This window comes from Plectropomus leopardus, chromosome 15 (genome assembly GCF_008729295.1).
Source record: "Plectropomus leopardus isolate mb chromosome 15, YSFRI_Pleo_2.0, whole genome shotgun sequence".
In the NCBI taxonomy this organism is placed as follows: Eukaryota; Metazoa; Chordata; class Actinopteri; order Perciformes; family Serranidae; genus Plectropomus; species Plectropomus leopardus.
Window position 1 is genome coordinate 17,106,487 of NC_056477.1, and position 17,827 is coordinate 17,124,313.

Genomic DNA, 17,827 nt, shown 5'->3' on the forward strand with positions numbered 1-17,827 from the left:
TAATAGAACAAAATTCTTTACAAAAAAAAAAAAAATTGAATTTGTATTGTGGCAGAATTTGTCCGCAAATATTGTATTGTTGTCCAAAATATTGATATATTATCATATCAAGATGAAATTAGTGATTTACACCCCTATTAATAAACAACACTACACATGACTTAAGGTTGCCACCACAATAAGGCTGTAAAGCCATGTTCAGTGCAGCTCGGGGCGATGACGTTGTGTAGTCTTCTATAGCCACTTGTTAGCAACCAACTTTACAAAGGCTACAAAGTTCGCAACTGGAGTATTTACTGACATATTTTTTGTCATAGAACAAAACATGAAAGTCTCTCCAGCTCGTGTTAACCACAGACCTTATTGCAGGCGTCTAACCAGCAACCCGTTCAAAAAACCCACTGACTTTATGAAGAGGGAACAGTAGGTGCTGAAATGATCACACATTTCTAGGTTTTAAGACTCATTACTAGGGCAGTCTTTGCTAATCCTCTGGGATGCTAGTCCTGTCTGTTTCTGCAAACAGTGACATGCCAACCGCAATCTACATAGGTAATACTCTGACTATAAGTATCTCATACAGCCCAAATTAACTACACTATTCCTTGAAATCTTTAATACGGCTTTAATTTAAAAAGCTTTTCTACATTATTCTATAGTAGTTTGCCAAGCACAGTTGGTGTTATAGTAGCATGCATCTTCTGTATTATATACAGTTTGGACTTTTAAAACATATTCATTGACATTCAAAAACAAGACTAAGCTTACAGCCATTTGGTGCTTTGAGCTTAATGATAATGTTAAAGTGGAAAATGCATGCAGCAGCAAAATGCTCATAATGACAGTGTGTTTATGTTTAGCAGCCACAATGTTTACCATGTTTCCCATCTTAGTTTAGCATGCCAACATTAGCTAATTAGCTCTAACCCAACCATCAAACTCACATTGCTATCAATAGAGCCTATCATTAATGGATGATAGATAGAATTAAAATGTAAACATAACTTAACGGCTCAGTGAACTGTCAGCTCTATTGCTGAACACACACACACACACACACACACACACACACACACATATATATATAATTCTAGATGCATATTTGTAGCATTCACATCATTATCAAAGAAGGAAAAAACAAATTGGTTTATAATTTGTTTTTAATGTGTTACAGTGAGTAAAGCATGAGTCACAACGTGTTAACCCTGGTTTACCCCTGATTTCAGAAAATATATATATTTATTTTAACAGTCTATAAAATGTATGTAATATATCCTTACATACACGCTTTCTTGGCCTTTACCAACCTACTGCTAATCCAGCCCTTAAATAGGCCTATAAACCCTGTTACCTTCAGCGCTATCACCTTGTACAAAGGAGGAACTGTAACAGGGATGGCATGTAGCTGGAAATAATTAAACTATAATTTAATTTCTAAGTAGATATGGCTCATGCATGTTAAACAGGTTTCCTGTTATTATCAGCAGATATCTGCGGACCAGTTTCATCATGCAGACACAATGTGGCCATTGTATGTATTATTCAGAATTTAACAATAATTTCTAATGCAGTGAACATGAATCTAGGTCACCTTTACATATGAGCAACATGCTCATTCAGTGGTTATAAGGCCATACTGTACCTCATTAAACTGATTCAGCATGGTAGAGCAGCGCAGCAGTGCTCCGCTGCGAGTGTATCAGATTTACAGAGTTCATAAATCAAACAACCGTGTACCTTTTTGTTTTATATACCAGCATTTACTGTGTAGGCCCCTGGTAATGGTTTAGGCTAAAAAAAAAAAAACAACATAAACATGAGGAACAAAAATGAATTAATAGTTGGATCACTAATCCTCATTTGCCAACAAAAAACAAACAATTCATTCCTATGACTTTTTAATTTCACTAAGGGACTGTATTTTATTTACAGAGTAGGGGGGTGGCTGGGGTGTAACTTTGTTTTTTTCGCTGCTTCAAATATTTTTTTCTTGAGCCTCCCTCAGTGACTGAGGGAAATGTATGAACGCCCCTTCACCACCAATATGCATTTTCCACAGTTTCTCGCTGAGATAAATTGTGTGGTTTTGTAGATTTTTTAAGAAAACATGCCTTTTGGGTTTTGGAGTTCTGAGGATATTTATAATAAATACAAAATACAAGTGTTTAAAGTTGAATTTCCCTACCCTTAACCAAATCATAAACATAACTCCCTCCCCACTGCTTAAGTAATTATCTGAAGTACCTTTTCCATATTGCACCACCTCTGCTCTCTCATGAATAACAGACAGTCCCTTAAAAAACAAACAAAAAACATGGTAAATTGAGAAACACTTTTGGAAGATGTTAAAAGAATAGTTAAACATTTTGTGAAATATGCTTGTTTACTTTATGCCGAGAGCTTGATAGTAGGTAGATACCACTCATTTCTGTATGCTTATGCTGCTGCTCCCGAGTTCCCATACAAGTCAGAAAACCAAGATGATGTTAGCAATACCAGTTCAAGCCAGGTTAGCCGCTGTTAGCATTACCAGTTCATAACAACACATTATTCTGTATTTTATCCACAGATAGATAACTGTTTTAGTGAGACACAAATAAGACAGACGTGCAAATAAACAGTATATTACCAGCGCTTCCCCCGTTTTTCTGTGTTGGAAATCCAACTTTAGGGGGCATTCCAGTCGAAATTTCAACTTCTTTGAGCCATAATTATGCTACATGTATGCAGTGCTACAGCTGGTTAGCACAGCTTAGCATTAAGACTGTGAATGGAGGGAAAGCAAGCCTGGTTCTGTCCAAATGCAAACAAAATCTAAATTGAGCTTCAGAGGTATGGTAGGCAGATTTTGTTGCCTTTGGACCTAGCTGTCTCCCGTTTCCAGTCCTCATGCTAAGCTAAGCTAACCAGCGGCTGGCTGTAGAGTCACTTCGTGCAGATGTGAGAGTGGTAACTTCTCATCTAACTTTCAGCAGAGAGTGTATGAGCGTATCTCCAGACTATTCCTTTAATATAACAGAAACATCACTGTTGCTTTTAGTATGTTAATTGTTCATAGTTCAGGACATCTAACATTTTCAGAAACAGAAGAATCAGGCACAGGATTCGAACAGGAAGTTTGACACACATTAGTCTGAAACAGACCAATGTGAACCTGGTGATAGCACACTAAAAAGATGAAAAAATGCTAAATTAGAAACAACTGGTCCAGAAGGCACCCTATTAATGTAAAGCCTGAAAAACAAACAAAAAAAAAACCCCAAAAATTATATATTGTTTAACAAAACAATTCCACCACAAGGTCAGTTTAGAAGCTGTTCTGGAGCTTTCGACCATATCACATTTGTCCAAAATTGCATACTTTGAATTAAAAACCCAAAGTGTACTATTATTCAAAATATTTGCAAATAAACACTAGTATATATCTTTTCGGATGCACCTTGAACACAGATGGTTTTTTCAGGTGTTCGTTCTTCTGTTAAGTTTGGTTATAATTTGTTATCTAAAGGGGCTGTGACGTCACGATTAATGGCTTTGTGTGCCAGTTGGTTTGCGATTGGTCAGATTGGTGTATGGGCCGGAAGTTGATACTGCGGAAATCACTACTACGCAGCATCTGGCTCCAAATGCCATCTTGCATTAATGATGTTATTTGGAGGCAGATGCTGCGTAGTAGTGATTTCCGCTGAGGTATTTTGGCTTCCTTTTTTTTACAGTAGGTGTTGACCAGTTGACTGTCTAAATAGACAGTCTATGTTTCATACTAAGGTTTTGGACATGCCAAAAAAAATCTCACTACTGTTTTAGCGTTTTCAGACGCAGCCATGATCTTTTTAGAAGATGGGGTTCACCCAAATGTGGTAAAATTATAGATGTTTTAATCTCGATTTTTTTCTGGCCATTTTAAAAACTTCTCACATCAACTGAGGAAGACCATGTGATAATCAAAAGCTCTGGAGGATCCACTAAATGGACCTTGTGGTGAGATTAACTATTGTTTCCAGGTCAATGATAAACTTTATTCTCAACTATATAGTAGAGTTTATCTGAATTTTACGTATTTGAGTGTTAAGCACTGAATTATACCGATTCTTATATTTTTTTAATACCTAAATAGTTACCAATAAGCAGCTGCACTGCAAGTGGGCACCACCTTATTGAAGTAATTTAAATGATTTTGAGTTTTAATTGCATTTACTGGATAGAGCTACAGTAGATATTTTAGCACAGTGTGAGAGGAGACAAACACATTTTTATATCATGGCGGGTATTAAGGAGAGTTTATATTGTGCTCATAAAGCATAACTGCCCACTAACACCGTGTCTTAAACTGGTTTAAATATGAATCCTAGTATATGCAGTAATCTATGCTTTGGTTATTCTTTGGTTAGATGGCTAAATATTCCAAATTGGCGACCCTGCTCTGCAAATATACAGCAAAATATTTGCTGTCACAGCCTGTCAATAAAAATGCACTACAGTAGGGCAAAATTTAGGATTATGCAACAGCACAGACAGGAGTGAGATAAAGCAAGACATAAGATGCATGCTCTAGTTACATATTAAGGACCATAAATGCTGTGTTAGTTTAACTGTCCCTTCGGTCATTGAAAGAGAGACGTCATAGAGGGTGATGAAACCTTCAGCCGCCAACACACCGTCTGCAGCTTTCATCTTTGGACCTTTTGTGTGTAAAGCATCGCTGAATGAGTCAATGTCCGTTTGCTGGTAGCAAGAAAGAGATTTTTTGCATTGGAGTGAATTTCCTTTAGAGGTCAGGGGAGGCAATATTGTGGAACCACACTACAATACTCGTCTGTCTTAATTTAATAATTCAATACCATGAGTAGGAACGTGTGCAAAAACATGGAGAGTCTCTGGATATATGTGGCTATGGCTTATTTCATCTCAAGTGAGCGCTAAACTATTCTAGATCAGAGATACATATACCTCCTAGCAGCATTAGCTAACACGCTACAGTGAGAATTGGCTGGCGGTTTCTCAAATGTCAATCCACCCTCAGCTTCTTGTGTGCAGTGCGCTCCGTAGACGGCGTCCCGTTTGCATGTCCATTTGTTGATACAGGAGTGCCGTTCTGGTTCTTTTGAGAGCCGATGTGCTTCTTGTAAGTCTTGAAAGAGAGGCAGAGGTAACATGTTAAAATGTGATCATTAAAAATGAAATAATTAAATGTAATACAGAAACACAAACATCTATTTGTACTGTAAGATAGCATGTTTGAAGTAAAATAATCTGAACATAACTTAGTCACAATGAAAAAATGACTTTAGCTAATATGTTATCATCAGATTTAAAAAAAAAATTATAACAGCCTCAAAACTTCTGTATTGCACAGGCCAACATAAGCACCTTTTTACAATGCCTCCCCATGTGGGAGTATTGCACTGTTATGCTGCCTCGTTCTGAATAAAAGGTACAATTGCAGAATAGAGGGACAGAGTTGTCTCGCCTTTAAGCCGGCAACGGAGTTAGCAACAGCGCCACATCAACGTCTACATAGGCGGGACAGTCAGCAAGATGTTGTTGGGTTGTTGGCAAAAATTACCAAAATATGGGCCCCAGACGCCCTCCTTTTAAAGACCTTACCGATAAATTAGTGAGTTATTACATTTTATTGGAGTGTTTCTATTTTAACCGGTGCCCCATTTGTAGCACTTGTTTTTGTTTTTGTCCTTGTAAAAACACATGCTGTTTTATTCATAATATGAAGGGTAGAGCTGGCTTTATTCTCTGTTGTTCTTACAGTCATAATATCCTGAAAATACTGAAAACACCACTGTCATAGTTTGCACTTTCTTTCAGCTCGTTTGCTTCTCACTGAAGATTTATTGGTAATTGGTTCAGAAATACATTTATTTAAATAAAAAAGAATTCTCAGGCAGCTGGGCACTGTAGTTTTCAGCAAACAAGAAGTAAACGGTGTATTTGTTTTTCAGCCACAGAGTGATACATATTGTTGCTCTAGTCAACTGAAAATATTACCAGACTTATCTTTGAACATAATTAATTAACAGGTAAAATGTCAAAATCAACTGACCTGAATGTAGAAGTTTGAGAAGAGTAAAATAAGCGTGACCATGTAACTTATTTGGAAGTACAGCCATCCCTGAGGGAAGTCGCACGGCCATATAACTGCACACATCGTCTGAGACATGGTTAAAAAGAACTGGATCTGTGGACGAAACACGAGACGCACACACAGACACGTAGTGGAGTGAGAAGGTGACACAGAGAGCCTATAGAAACGCAACATTGATCCAGAGCTTAAAATATCTGTTAATGGACAGTGAAAATGTCTCCACTGTATTAAGCTCTGAAAAAAGTCCAAAAACACTTCAAACATTTAAAAAGCAACATCAGCTTCAAAAACCCCAAAACAAATCAAAGGTCAAAGGCTGAAAATACTTTTTAGTTCAACTTCTTTCACATCCATTAATTATGAAAAGATAAAATTCGCAAACAAACATTGGTTAAGGTACTCAAATACAAGACTTAAGTACAATTTAGAGGTATTTGTACTTTACTTGAGTATTTCTATTCCATGCTACTTTATACATTCAATTCACTACATTTCAAAGGTAAATATATTACTTTTGCTCCACAACAGTTACTAATTGCTTTAAGTGTGTCTTTTTTTATGCAAAACACATTATTTGTATTTTAAATACAATACATTGTTCAGTGCACAAAGTTTTAGTCTGTGACTTAAGTGCTGTTTTCTTTAATAAATGTGAGGAAATCGCAAAGTTCAGGAGACATATTTCAACTTATTTTCAATGCAGTTTCAGTTATTTTCCAAAATAGCTTAATTTTTCATAATTCTTGTGCAGAAACTTTTTACCTTTCATGAGAATCTTTTACACAAACTGATTCAAAAGTCAAACCTAGTGAACGAGTATTCCTATTGCACTCTCTGACATCACTACTTTTGAGAAATATGAATTTTAAGGATGTAATTATTCTGAAAAATGTTAATGAGATTTGGGATTTTGTAAGTTAAACTTCCCAACACCATATAGAAAAAATGTACTCTTTACCAGCTACAACAGTAAAAGGCTATTTACACATAAATACATGAGCACTCAATCAAAGTGTTGGGAGTTGGAGAGAGATAAAGTGTGTAACTGTTCAAAAATGCACAACAAGAGCAACTGCCCTTAAAGGGTTTTTAAAAATGAACGTTTCATTTTAAAATATCACGATTACTGTCAAAGCGGTATATCTCGACAGCAACACTGTATAATTGATATACAGTCCATGTATGTATACTTCGACACAATCAAATTAGCCTTTGCATAATAAGTACTGTTTCTTTTGATGCTTTAAGTACATTTCGACATAAATACTTTTTATTATTATTCTATTATTGCTATTTTACTTAAGTAAGGATGAACCCACCAGCTGAAACTGTGTGATGTATTTCTTCCACCAAAGGTACGGCCGCATGGCTGGGATGGCTGACAGGCCGTAGTATGAATACATGACGACGTGGACGAAGCTGTTCAGGGAGGCGCCGAAATATGCTGAGGAGAAACAGATGATAAAGTTATCCATCTACTGAGAGCAATCACTGGGTGAGTGCAATGAACTTCTTGGGAATAACTTTTCATTAGTCCGCTCTGTTTGGAACCATTACTGCATCGTTCATTTAAAATCGATCGAAGCCATTTACGGTACAGTAATACAGAAACAATAGAGCGAACCTCTGATGAATAATGAAACGTGTTAACAGAACAGACATGTCACATTAAATTTAAATCGATAGTGAGAGGCACAAGAAGGAGATTTTCAGTGTAAGAAATCAGACATCTTGCAAACTGCTGTGCTGTGTTTTTTCTTTTACATGTGACACAGAGCAGCAGCGTTCAGGTCAATAAAAGTCACTTAGTGTCCTTTAAGGCTTTACTGGGGAAACAGGCCGTTTTCAAGGCTAATGGGTTTAACATTAGAGCACTTGAATTATTTAGCTCGCTTTGGGGCCAAACGGTAAATGTGGTTACTGGAGTGATTTGAGTCACTGGAGGGCGAAGTTGTGTTAAAACACACTCACAGTGGCCGCAGGGTACCCAGTTCATAACGAACCACCAGATATTCAGCATGCTGGCGTGGTGGTAGATGTGAAGAAACGTGATCTGGTGGTTATTCTTTCGTAGAATGAAGAAAAAGGTGTCCATGAACTCGATGAGCTTGGAGAAGTAGTACCACCACAGGACATTTATGATCTGAGAGGAGACAAGAAACGGTTGCAGAAAAACCTCCTGTGCATTACTTAAGAGAACAATGTGGAGACAACAGAGGCTGCAAATCAGAAAAACAGAGTGCAAAAGTTCTTATAAAATTCCTGCACACTCTGTTTATCATACAAGGTGATACGCAGACATCCGTACCAAAGGCCCTTGAAAGCTGGGGATGAATCATAAAGCAATTTAACTATCTGTAGCAGTGACACAGTGATATATTTTTTTATTTAATCACAGCAGAACTGCAAAGCCGAGCACATTTCACAGGGAACCTTGTTTTCACCTCCACCGCAGAGCTCAGTAGGGCAACTGAAGAGAGTCATCATGATGACACGAGTCAGATTAAATTGACTCCCTGTCCCCGCAGCTTATCCGCTGGGATTTAAAGGTACTCGTCCATGGAAATCAGAGCAAGGAAAAAACGCACATTGTGCTTAATATTGTATAGCTGTCCTACAGTATTTGATATTTATGCCTTTAGGCCCTCAGTACCGTTTACAAGATAAAGAAACATAATGGTAAATCATTTACTTAGTTATAAAATGATGTCAAATGTGATCAAATGAAAGTAAAAACCCTAGCAATAAACATAAAAAGGTTGCAGGGTGTAAATGGGACTGACTCACCTTATTATCCACTTCTTGAGCACTGTGAGTGTCCTGGCAGTAGAAGTTGTAGCCACCGTGCCACACTGCCATAACAAGCTGAAGACAAAAAAGATGAATGATGATTGGATTCTTTACCAAATGTCTGAATACATAAAACTTACAGGCACCGTAAAGGATAAATGCACTATAAAAGTACAACTTGTAAACATGTGACTAACTTGTGAAATATGACTTTTCCTTCGCTACAGTAAAACAGACGTGCTTAAACAAATGCACAGACAGAAGGCAAGTCAGATTTGGTCCCATATCTGTTTGTTGTCAGGTTGTGGTGACGGGTTCAGATCACTTAGCCTCAAATATTCTTGTCATGCTCTAAAATGACCTGAGGCCCATTGGAAATCATATTATACATTATGTTTCAGTAGCACAGAAAGCTCATCATGCTTTTACTTTTAATTAGGATGTTACAGTTTAAAGGAGTACTTCTACCACAAAATGATCATTTGTATATCAGTTACTCACCCTGTATTGTGAATAGTGTGAGACTTTATATATGTAAGTTCTTTAATTAGTTAAAATTTTAGCTTATATGAATGTGTTTGGGAAGTACGTAGCATATGACTGGATAAATTAGACTTGGATTATATGGCACAAGTTATATGAGAATTTGTAAACAAATTTAGACATAGTTTTACTGATATTAAATGCAGCCCCAGTTGACTCTCATCGCGAATATTCGTCATTAAGGCGTGCAAGAAAAACAACGTTTTAATTAAAAGTAACAATCTTACTCTGTATACCTGTGCAGTGAATGTTCCCCATGCCTTTGTATGTTAAAGTGATGCTCCAGTGGTTTATCCTAGCGTAGAGGGACTCGCAAAGGAGAGATTTTAAAAGAACTCTATACAATATTCAGGACGCATCATGATTCAGAAGTTTACCTGCACATGGCTCTAAACATAGACGTGGCCGAGCTGGTGGCCAGCAGCTAACGTGCGATAATAACATAAATAGTGCTTACAATGGCAACAGTGCTGACAGAGGTGTTAACCACAGGGGAACCAGAGGGTGGGCGCTAGACTTCTATGACAATGATGTCCCGATATAAGCGATAACTGCTGTATGTGCGCAGCGCAGAGGGGTGGCGATTAGCTAGTCGGTGGGATACACTCATGCGGCTGGACAGACCACTACAACGTCAAACAGAGCAGCTTGTATTACAGCACACATAGAGGGAGACTTCATTTTCTGCTCAGGACATTACACTATATCTTTACATAGAAAATAGTTGTATGCTGCTATATAAATGATCTGAATATTGTATGAAGTTTCTTTAATATAATGGCTAAAATTTATACGACCAAGGCCGAGATGTCTTGATTTTTAGCCGCTTGTCCCCAGTTCCAAAACTGATCAATCCTACACTTCCAATAAAGCAACTCAGTAATTTATTCAATTAATTTGTAATGGGCCATGCACAATATTAAACAAAAATGTAACTATTTGATGTAGGCTATTGTAGCTTAGTAAGCTTAAGGATAATTTTGATTTGCAGTCCGTTCACAGTTAAAAGCATCTATACAATGTCAATGACACACCATGCCAGCAAGACAAATATATGGGACAAAGTAAAAGCGATTCTATTCTTTAAAAGCAAGAATATTATTATCCTTAGTGTGACCATTCCTGCTAGGCAAAAAAAAAACAGTTTGTAATACAGACTTTCAGACTTATCAAAAGCCACAAAATACATGATACAACTTAATCTGGGGTCTGATTGGTGCTCCCCGTGACAAGTAAACTAATCTGTGTGTGTAAAACTGGTGTTATGCCCCTTTAAACAGTTAATATTCAAATGCAACTAGCAGCATTCGGTGAATGCAGCTTAATGCTGATTCACCGAATCAAAGTAGGTGCGCTGTCTTTGTCTGCCGCTGTAAAACACTTTACTAACTAACCGCAGAGCCAAGAAACTGCCTCCAGTAGAGAACCAGCGAGAGAATGAAGTATGTTATCAGGAGCACGCAGACATTAACCGCCCTCTAAGTTGATATACTTCCTTGATTTTTCTTCAGACCTGCAGCAGCATTAATCAGCCTATAAATAAACAAAATTAATCACAATCAGATTTGATCACAATTGTTATGTGACGAGCCGCTGTGCCCTGGAAAGCTGACAAGAACAAAACTGCCCTGTACTGTGATTCACATCAGGTGGCATTGATTTTGGACTGCCAAAAGTTCACCCCATGGCCGGGGCATTGTCAGAGTACAGGGTTTAATGAATCACATAGCCGACAGTCTGCTGCGGCCTTACGCAATGCAGACAGAGTCGAGAAGCCTGTTCTGCCAGCTGGATGGGGAGGAGAGCACAGATACTTTAGACTTACACGTGCACAAAACTGCTTAGTCTGGTTCTCAGCTCCTGATGTTCACAGGTACACAAAACGACAGATACGATCAGTGTGATAAGTAAAGTCTGGCCACAGTTGCGACAACTTAAACTTGCAGATTCAGCTCAGACGTTGCCACCTTGCTGAATAATCTGCGTTTGTTTTCATCAGTGCATCTATCAATTACCGTTATTTAGTCAGCTGTTTATCAAAAGCAGTTTTCTAGCAAACAATAGGGGGCTGTGCGGATGTCTGCGAAGGCGTATGAGGGATTTGACGGCTGAAACAATGAGCCTGTCAGCGTCCAGCTGTGTCCCTCTCACCCCCTGATAGCATTGTTTTGAGCAGTCAGTGAGAGACGCTAGCAGGCCCGAGTCTAATCAGAGTCAAGTGATTCAACATTTTTGGGGAAATATGCATATTCTCTTTTTTGCTGAGAGTCACATGAGAAGCCTGATACCTCCGTCATACCTGTTTGATAAATATAAAGATACAGCTATGTTAGCTTAGCGTAGCATAGAGGCGAATTTGCTTTTCCTTGGATTGCAAAGGCATGACCCGCTGCACCCTCCCTATGATTGGCTAATACTCATTACCTCTGCTGGTTGGATTGGTTAGATTTAGGCGAGAGGAGTGGGATTGGTTAGGGCACAGGGTCCTGGGCTCTGCTCAGGACGTCATTACTCCACTAACTTTAAATAACAAATAATGGTTTGCTGTTATATAAATGTAACACACAGCTCTTTTAAAGCATTCCTTTAATTAACCGTGCTAACTGTTCGGTCATATTCGCACACTAGAGTTTTTCAGTCAGTCACGTTCAGGTCTGTTTCCTTTCTTTCATAGTCTGTCTGCAGTGTGAGGTTGCAGTGATAGCTTTGGCCGACTTCAACACACGTGTCAGTGCTGCGCAGCCTGTTTACCTCATAGAACATGTAGAAGGACAAGAGCGTGAGGCCCAGATTGTAGAGCACCAGGAGGCCTCGGCACGAGTATGGCTGCCTGTGTTTCATGTACTTGGGCCCCATCCACACGATCAGAAGGTAGATGACTGTGAGTGCAAAGGTTGGTGGGTAGTTGTCGAGCAGCAGCCATCCCCGCACACGCTGATCTGAAATATGGAGATAAAGAGTCTGGTTTTCAGCGCCGATAAGGTGGCCTCATTGGTAACCGCGGATGAACTTGAGACGTGAAAAAGCAGCAGCAGGCACACTGAGGAATGTTTGCTCAACACCTGGAAAGGTTAGCAGCAAGAAGGTGAAAAACCCCAGCAGGCTTCTTGTCTAAGTCCAGGCAATGTGTACAGCATGTAATGTATGATTTGGGTCAAAGGTTTTTGGTAATGTTTACTTTCTTTTTCTGTTCACTGTAGTGCTCTGCTGAACTTTTGCAGTAGATACACAATTTGCAATATTTTGGCAGACAAACACATTAAAGACGACAGCAACAGATTTAATATCAGCAGCTCAGATGACAGCTTACCTCTGGGACCCATCCATGTCTCAAACTGAGTGTTTAGTTTATGATTTAAAGCTTCCATTTGTCACCTAAAAACAGAACAAATAAAACAAGTTAAAGCAGTGTTAATATATATATATATATATATATATATATATATATATATATATATATAATATATATATATATATATATATATATATATATATATATCAAATTGAACATCATGTACATGATTGAAATATTTCAGCAAGTTGATGCTGTAAAAGAAGCTAGAAGAGTCTGATAAGTTCAGAAAATTTCAATACTTTTCTGTGATGTAGCCTTTAAAACCACTTATGATATTACAATATCTGGAATCTAACAGAATATATCCTCAGGTCAAGATATTAATATAATACTGATTTATTGCCCAGCCCTAATCATGTCTGTGATATGTCTGTTTGTGCTCAAACCTGTCCATCTAAACTCTCTAATACATCTCATGTCCCAACAAGTGATCCTCCCCATCCCTGTGCTTTCAAACAAGAGATCAAATGTGTCTGTAAAACAAGCAGCCAGCGGGCAGGTGTGTGCGGACGATAACCAGACAGTTGTGTAGTGATTCTGTGGCTTTTAAACTGCTGAAGGTCATGAAATGTGTAGATTTATCACCACTAATGGGGTCCGGGCTTTAATAATTGCATAACCTTGTCTGGCCCAGGCACTGCTGCTACATTTACTTTGACAAAAAAAAACATCTCTAAATCTTTATGCATGTTCTCTTGCCATAGCTGTCAAATTGTGGAGGTGCATGACTGTATAAAAACGATGTTCCTGTGAGTGTTTCAAACACATTGCCGGCTGCCTGTGGAACTGTAAGAAAATAGTTTAAAAGTGCAGTTTTTCTCCATAAGATATAAGTGCATTTTCCATAAACAGTGTATGTAATTTCCCACGTACGCTTGTGACAGCTAGATCAACCCTGTGATATAAAGCAGACGACTGTATGAATATCTGGATATTGTCAGCTGAATATTTTTTTCTTAAACAAAAAAGTTTTATTGTCTGGTCTCAGGTCCACTCCAGACTAATGTATTGTCAAACTGCAAAAAGTGACATCTAAACTCGGACAAACATGTCAAGTTACAAAGTCATGTTTTTTTTTGTTTTTGTTTTTTTTTTTTACAAAAAAGACAGAATTCACTTCCTCTAAAATCATACTTTGTAATAGCAGCAGTTTTGTAGCTTTCTCACACAAAACCTACTGCTCTGAAACAACCAGCCGCAACAGAAAAATCTCATATAAAGTTGTGACAGCATCCTTCACACTGCTGCAAAAAAGCAAATCCCTGCAGCTGATTTTAATACAGTAAACCAGATAGCTCTCAGGCACACACACTCTTTATTCACTATCACCTCGGAGGTATTTACACAGTCCTGCCTGTATATTGTTTGCTGTATCACTTCAGGCTTTGCACAAGATGCCTCGCAGCCGCAGAAATTCTTTATTTCCACTGACGTGTTTTCCGAGCTATACATTTAATTCAGCACTGTTACATCACAGGCTGCTGCACCGCTGGGCAGTTTCTACACCTGCGCATGCTGCTGGATAAAATATAGAATAAATACCGTATGTACTCCCTCCATATGCCTTCTTCAGCTATTTGAACCTGTATTCATTGACCTTTTCCTCAAACAAAGACTCCTGAACAAAACCTAAGTTAATATGATAAACAAATGTAATTTTGACTGGTTGCAATCCTTTGGCTCCGGTCCGATTTCTTTATGTCTGAGAGGAAGGTAAAGCAGCTTTACAGGTTAACAGAATACCCTTGTACTTTACAGACAGAAATGTGAGCCCATCTATCAAATTTAGCTAAAGCATCTCAATTTAATCTGCGCGCATTAAAGTCATATGATATTGGAATATGACTGAAAGAATTGAAGGGGCACCACGGTGACTTTGTCTACATGCATATAATGAATTTACTATAATCCAAATATTCACTTAAACTCTGTAAATAGCCATATCTTGCACACATGCAACAAATATGTAGTATGTAATGAAAGTATTTACAGAAAAACACCCTTGTAAACAAAATGTATCCCAGCTTACAAAGGTATTTCTGTACAGACATTTAGAGTCAAAGGTTCAACTCTGCTTGCAACCAATAACCACATTACTGATAGTTGCATTTGACTATAATCACTTGTCTGCAGGAACCAAATATGGCTTATTCTGGTCAACCTCAGTGCAGTAATATCCGGGCTCTGATTATAAGAGATGCATTAGGCTGCACCAAAACATGATAATCTGCAGGGCCTTAATCAGAGCATGATGAGCCACAACAGGAGAGCATGTTAGCAGCCAGTCAGTGAGTCAGCTATCTAACTGCTGCAGAAACATAACTAAACAATCAAAGGAGGAGCTGGATCTTCCAACACACTAATGCATCTTGGACTTTGGTAAGAGTGGTTTCATCACTGCAGCTGATTATGATTTATTCAAACAGTCTAATATACTGTAAGAGTCAGGGTTGGGCGATACGACAGTATATACGACAATATATCTATCCTCATAGAAGGCAGGGGTGGGAGTCACCACAGAAAACTGTATGCTGATCGATGCTGTAAATCAGATAGCAGGACTTCTTCATAGTCATGCTAGATTATTACATGATTTTTATATAAAAGTGATGATGTACCTGTATTTGTTAGGTATAATGATTTAACTGGATTAGCCAAAAACAATCCATCATCAATGACAGTTTCACAGTAAATTTTCCATAAACTTTACTCTATTGGGATATTTATTGACGACGTAAGCTGGTCGCAACAGTATGACATTCACAGTATGATAACCGTCTTTGAAAATATCACTACATAGTTATTACGTAGTTATTATTGTAAGTTACAAAAACACGTAAAGGCATGTAATCAGACGGGTTTTTTTTAACAAAGGCTTTATTATTACTTTAATTGAAACTTGAAACTGTTTTTGAAAATTAAGTATGTGTAAAAAGTATCCCTTTTGAAACAAATATAGGACAGATTCCTAGTCAAATGTACACAATGTGGTAATTGTCAATTTTCATAGTATGTTACACCTTGAAGCCAGTTTATGCTGCAACCCTGATCGTAACATAAAATCAAATATGTCATGATAGAGAATTTAATGTATTTTGCATATAGATAGATGGATAGATGGATGGATGGTTAGATAGTAGGAGTAGGGGAAAAATTGTGACGGCAAGTATCAATTTTTTTTTGTTATGTAAGTTATTAACATTACTAACAGAAATTTAACTTTTTGTAGCCCACAAGAATAATGACAACCAAGTGCTTTGTTATTCCACTAGATACATTTTGCTGCAATAAAAATGAAGTAAGATGAACAGACTGAAAACTTTGATTAGATAAACAGATTTTGACATAGTTTAGGTAAGATAAATACTACAACATCACAATACTCTATACTCCCAGACCTTTATAAATCGTAAAAATACTGTATTGACACTACAATGTCATGATGATATCATATTTGGGCTTGTCTGGTGTTTTCCATCCTTGACAGACAGACAGAAATAGAAAGATAGATAGATAGATAGATAGATAGATAGATAGATAGATAGATAATCAAAGGGTATAATAAATTAAGTAATAACAAACTGAAAAAACTCACCACACCAAAAACTCTAAATACTGAACATGGTCAGTGCAAGTCTTGTTTATAGGATATTTTTGGGCATTGGTCTGGAAAGGTACTTCACTTGAATTGTGTTATAGAGTAAGGATTTAATACACAGCTCAGTACTCTACTGGAAGCAATACAGACACTGGAAAGGACAAATAACACTAGTATAGTATGGTATTTATATTTGAAATGGCTCTCCAGAACAAGATTTTGTACAGACATGCAAAAACTGCAAATCACAGCCTGCCCTGGGACAGCAGCATGAGTAACATGGAAAAGTTTTCCCCAGGAAGTTTGACAACTACTAATGGCAGACTCGCTAGCCTACATACAACATGCTGCAGTGTGCTCGCGAGGCTGTGTCTTTACAGTAACCTATTTTCGCGTCAATTTGCTGCAGTATCGCGATTGCGTTACAAATATATAGGACGATATCGCACTATATCCGCGTCACGTCGCTTATTTGCACCACAATATGGCACTATATAGGCCGACTAGTAATTTTCCATCGGGGTCACACGTGTAATGTAAACTGCACTTTACACACCGACTGTACTCTCCGGTATCAAACAGCAGCCCGGTGTCCACTTCAGCTGTGAGCGCTGAGCTGCTGACAGCGGTTATCTCATTACATCATCCTCTAATTTCATAAGTCAAACTTCCACAGAGGAATTAATTAAAAAAATCGCATCCTGTCGATCGCATCCAGGCTACAGTAACAGTAGAGGTCACAGCTTCAGCATCACCCAAACTCAAAGCTCACACACAGGCGCCATGCGCGCTGCAACGTTTTCCTTCCTTAAAATAATAGAAAAGAAATCCTCACCGTAAATTTCTGCAGCCCAGTTAGACAGACAGCGAAATATTGAGATGAAGAGATACAGCTGTGTGCCTACCTTGAGAGGCGGGGCAGAGCAGCGGCTGTGTAACCTTGGCTGGCTGGCCGGTCTGAGCACAATGTGCAGCCTTGTCGCTCAGTGGAAAATAGTGGGAGGAACACGCAGACTGGCCCATTGCCCTGCAGGAGGGTCACAGCCAGGAGGTGACCCGGTGTGTTGCAGCCACACACACACACATACACAGTCAAAAAAGATGGCATCAAGGCTATCTCTGGGCTACATTTTAATTCAGTTTTGTGGTAATTGTTAACTCAACGATACATGTTAAGACTGTAAAATTGTGCAGGGATGTGCATCTCTAACTTTATTTATTTACATTTTCCCCAGTTTTTTTAGAAAAAAAAGTAGGCCTAAAAGTATATATTTGTACAAATTAAAGCTGCACATATCTTCTGTAGTGAAAGAAATAATAATAATAATAATAATAACAATAGTAATAGAAAGGACTTATATACACTTTTCTAAGTACTCAAAGATGCTTCACATGAAATGCAAAAAGATGCAAGATGGAGAATACAAAATACTGAAAATGC

The 17,827-nt window shown here is 38.1% G+C and overlaps 1 protein-coding gene across 2 annotated transcripts; it reads right to left on the reverse strand.

The window, feature by feature from the left end:
• Positions 1-1,209: 1,209 nt before the first annotated feature.
• Positions 1,210-17,365, reverse strand: elovl5 (ELOVL fatty acid elongase 5). 2 transcript variants are annotated; one of them, XM_042501973.1, is made up of 8 exons: positions 17,292-17,365; positions 12,744-12,808; positions 12,185-12,372; positions 8,888-8,965; positions 8,072-8,243; positions 7,420-7,544; positions 6,059-6,193; positions 1,210-5,131 (listed from the first exon to the last, which is right to left on the reverse strand). In XM_042501973.1, the coding sequence occupies exons 2-8, from the start codon at positions 12,799-12,801 to the stop codon at positions 5,009-5,011; spliced, it is 879 nt and encodes a 292-aa protein (XP_042357907.1). In that variant the 5' UTR covers positions 12,802-12,808; positions 17,292-17,365; the 3' UTR covers positions 1,210-5,008. The 2 variants fall into 2 exon arrangements, with proteins under 2 accessions (XP_042357907.1, XP_042357906.1); XM_042501972.1 differs by lacking the exon at positions 17,292-17,365 and adding an exon at positions 17,222-17,288.
• Positions 17,366-17,827: the final 462 nt, after the last annotated feature.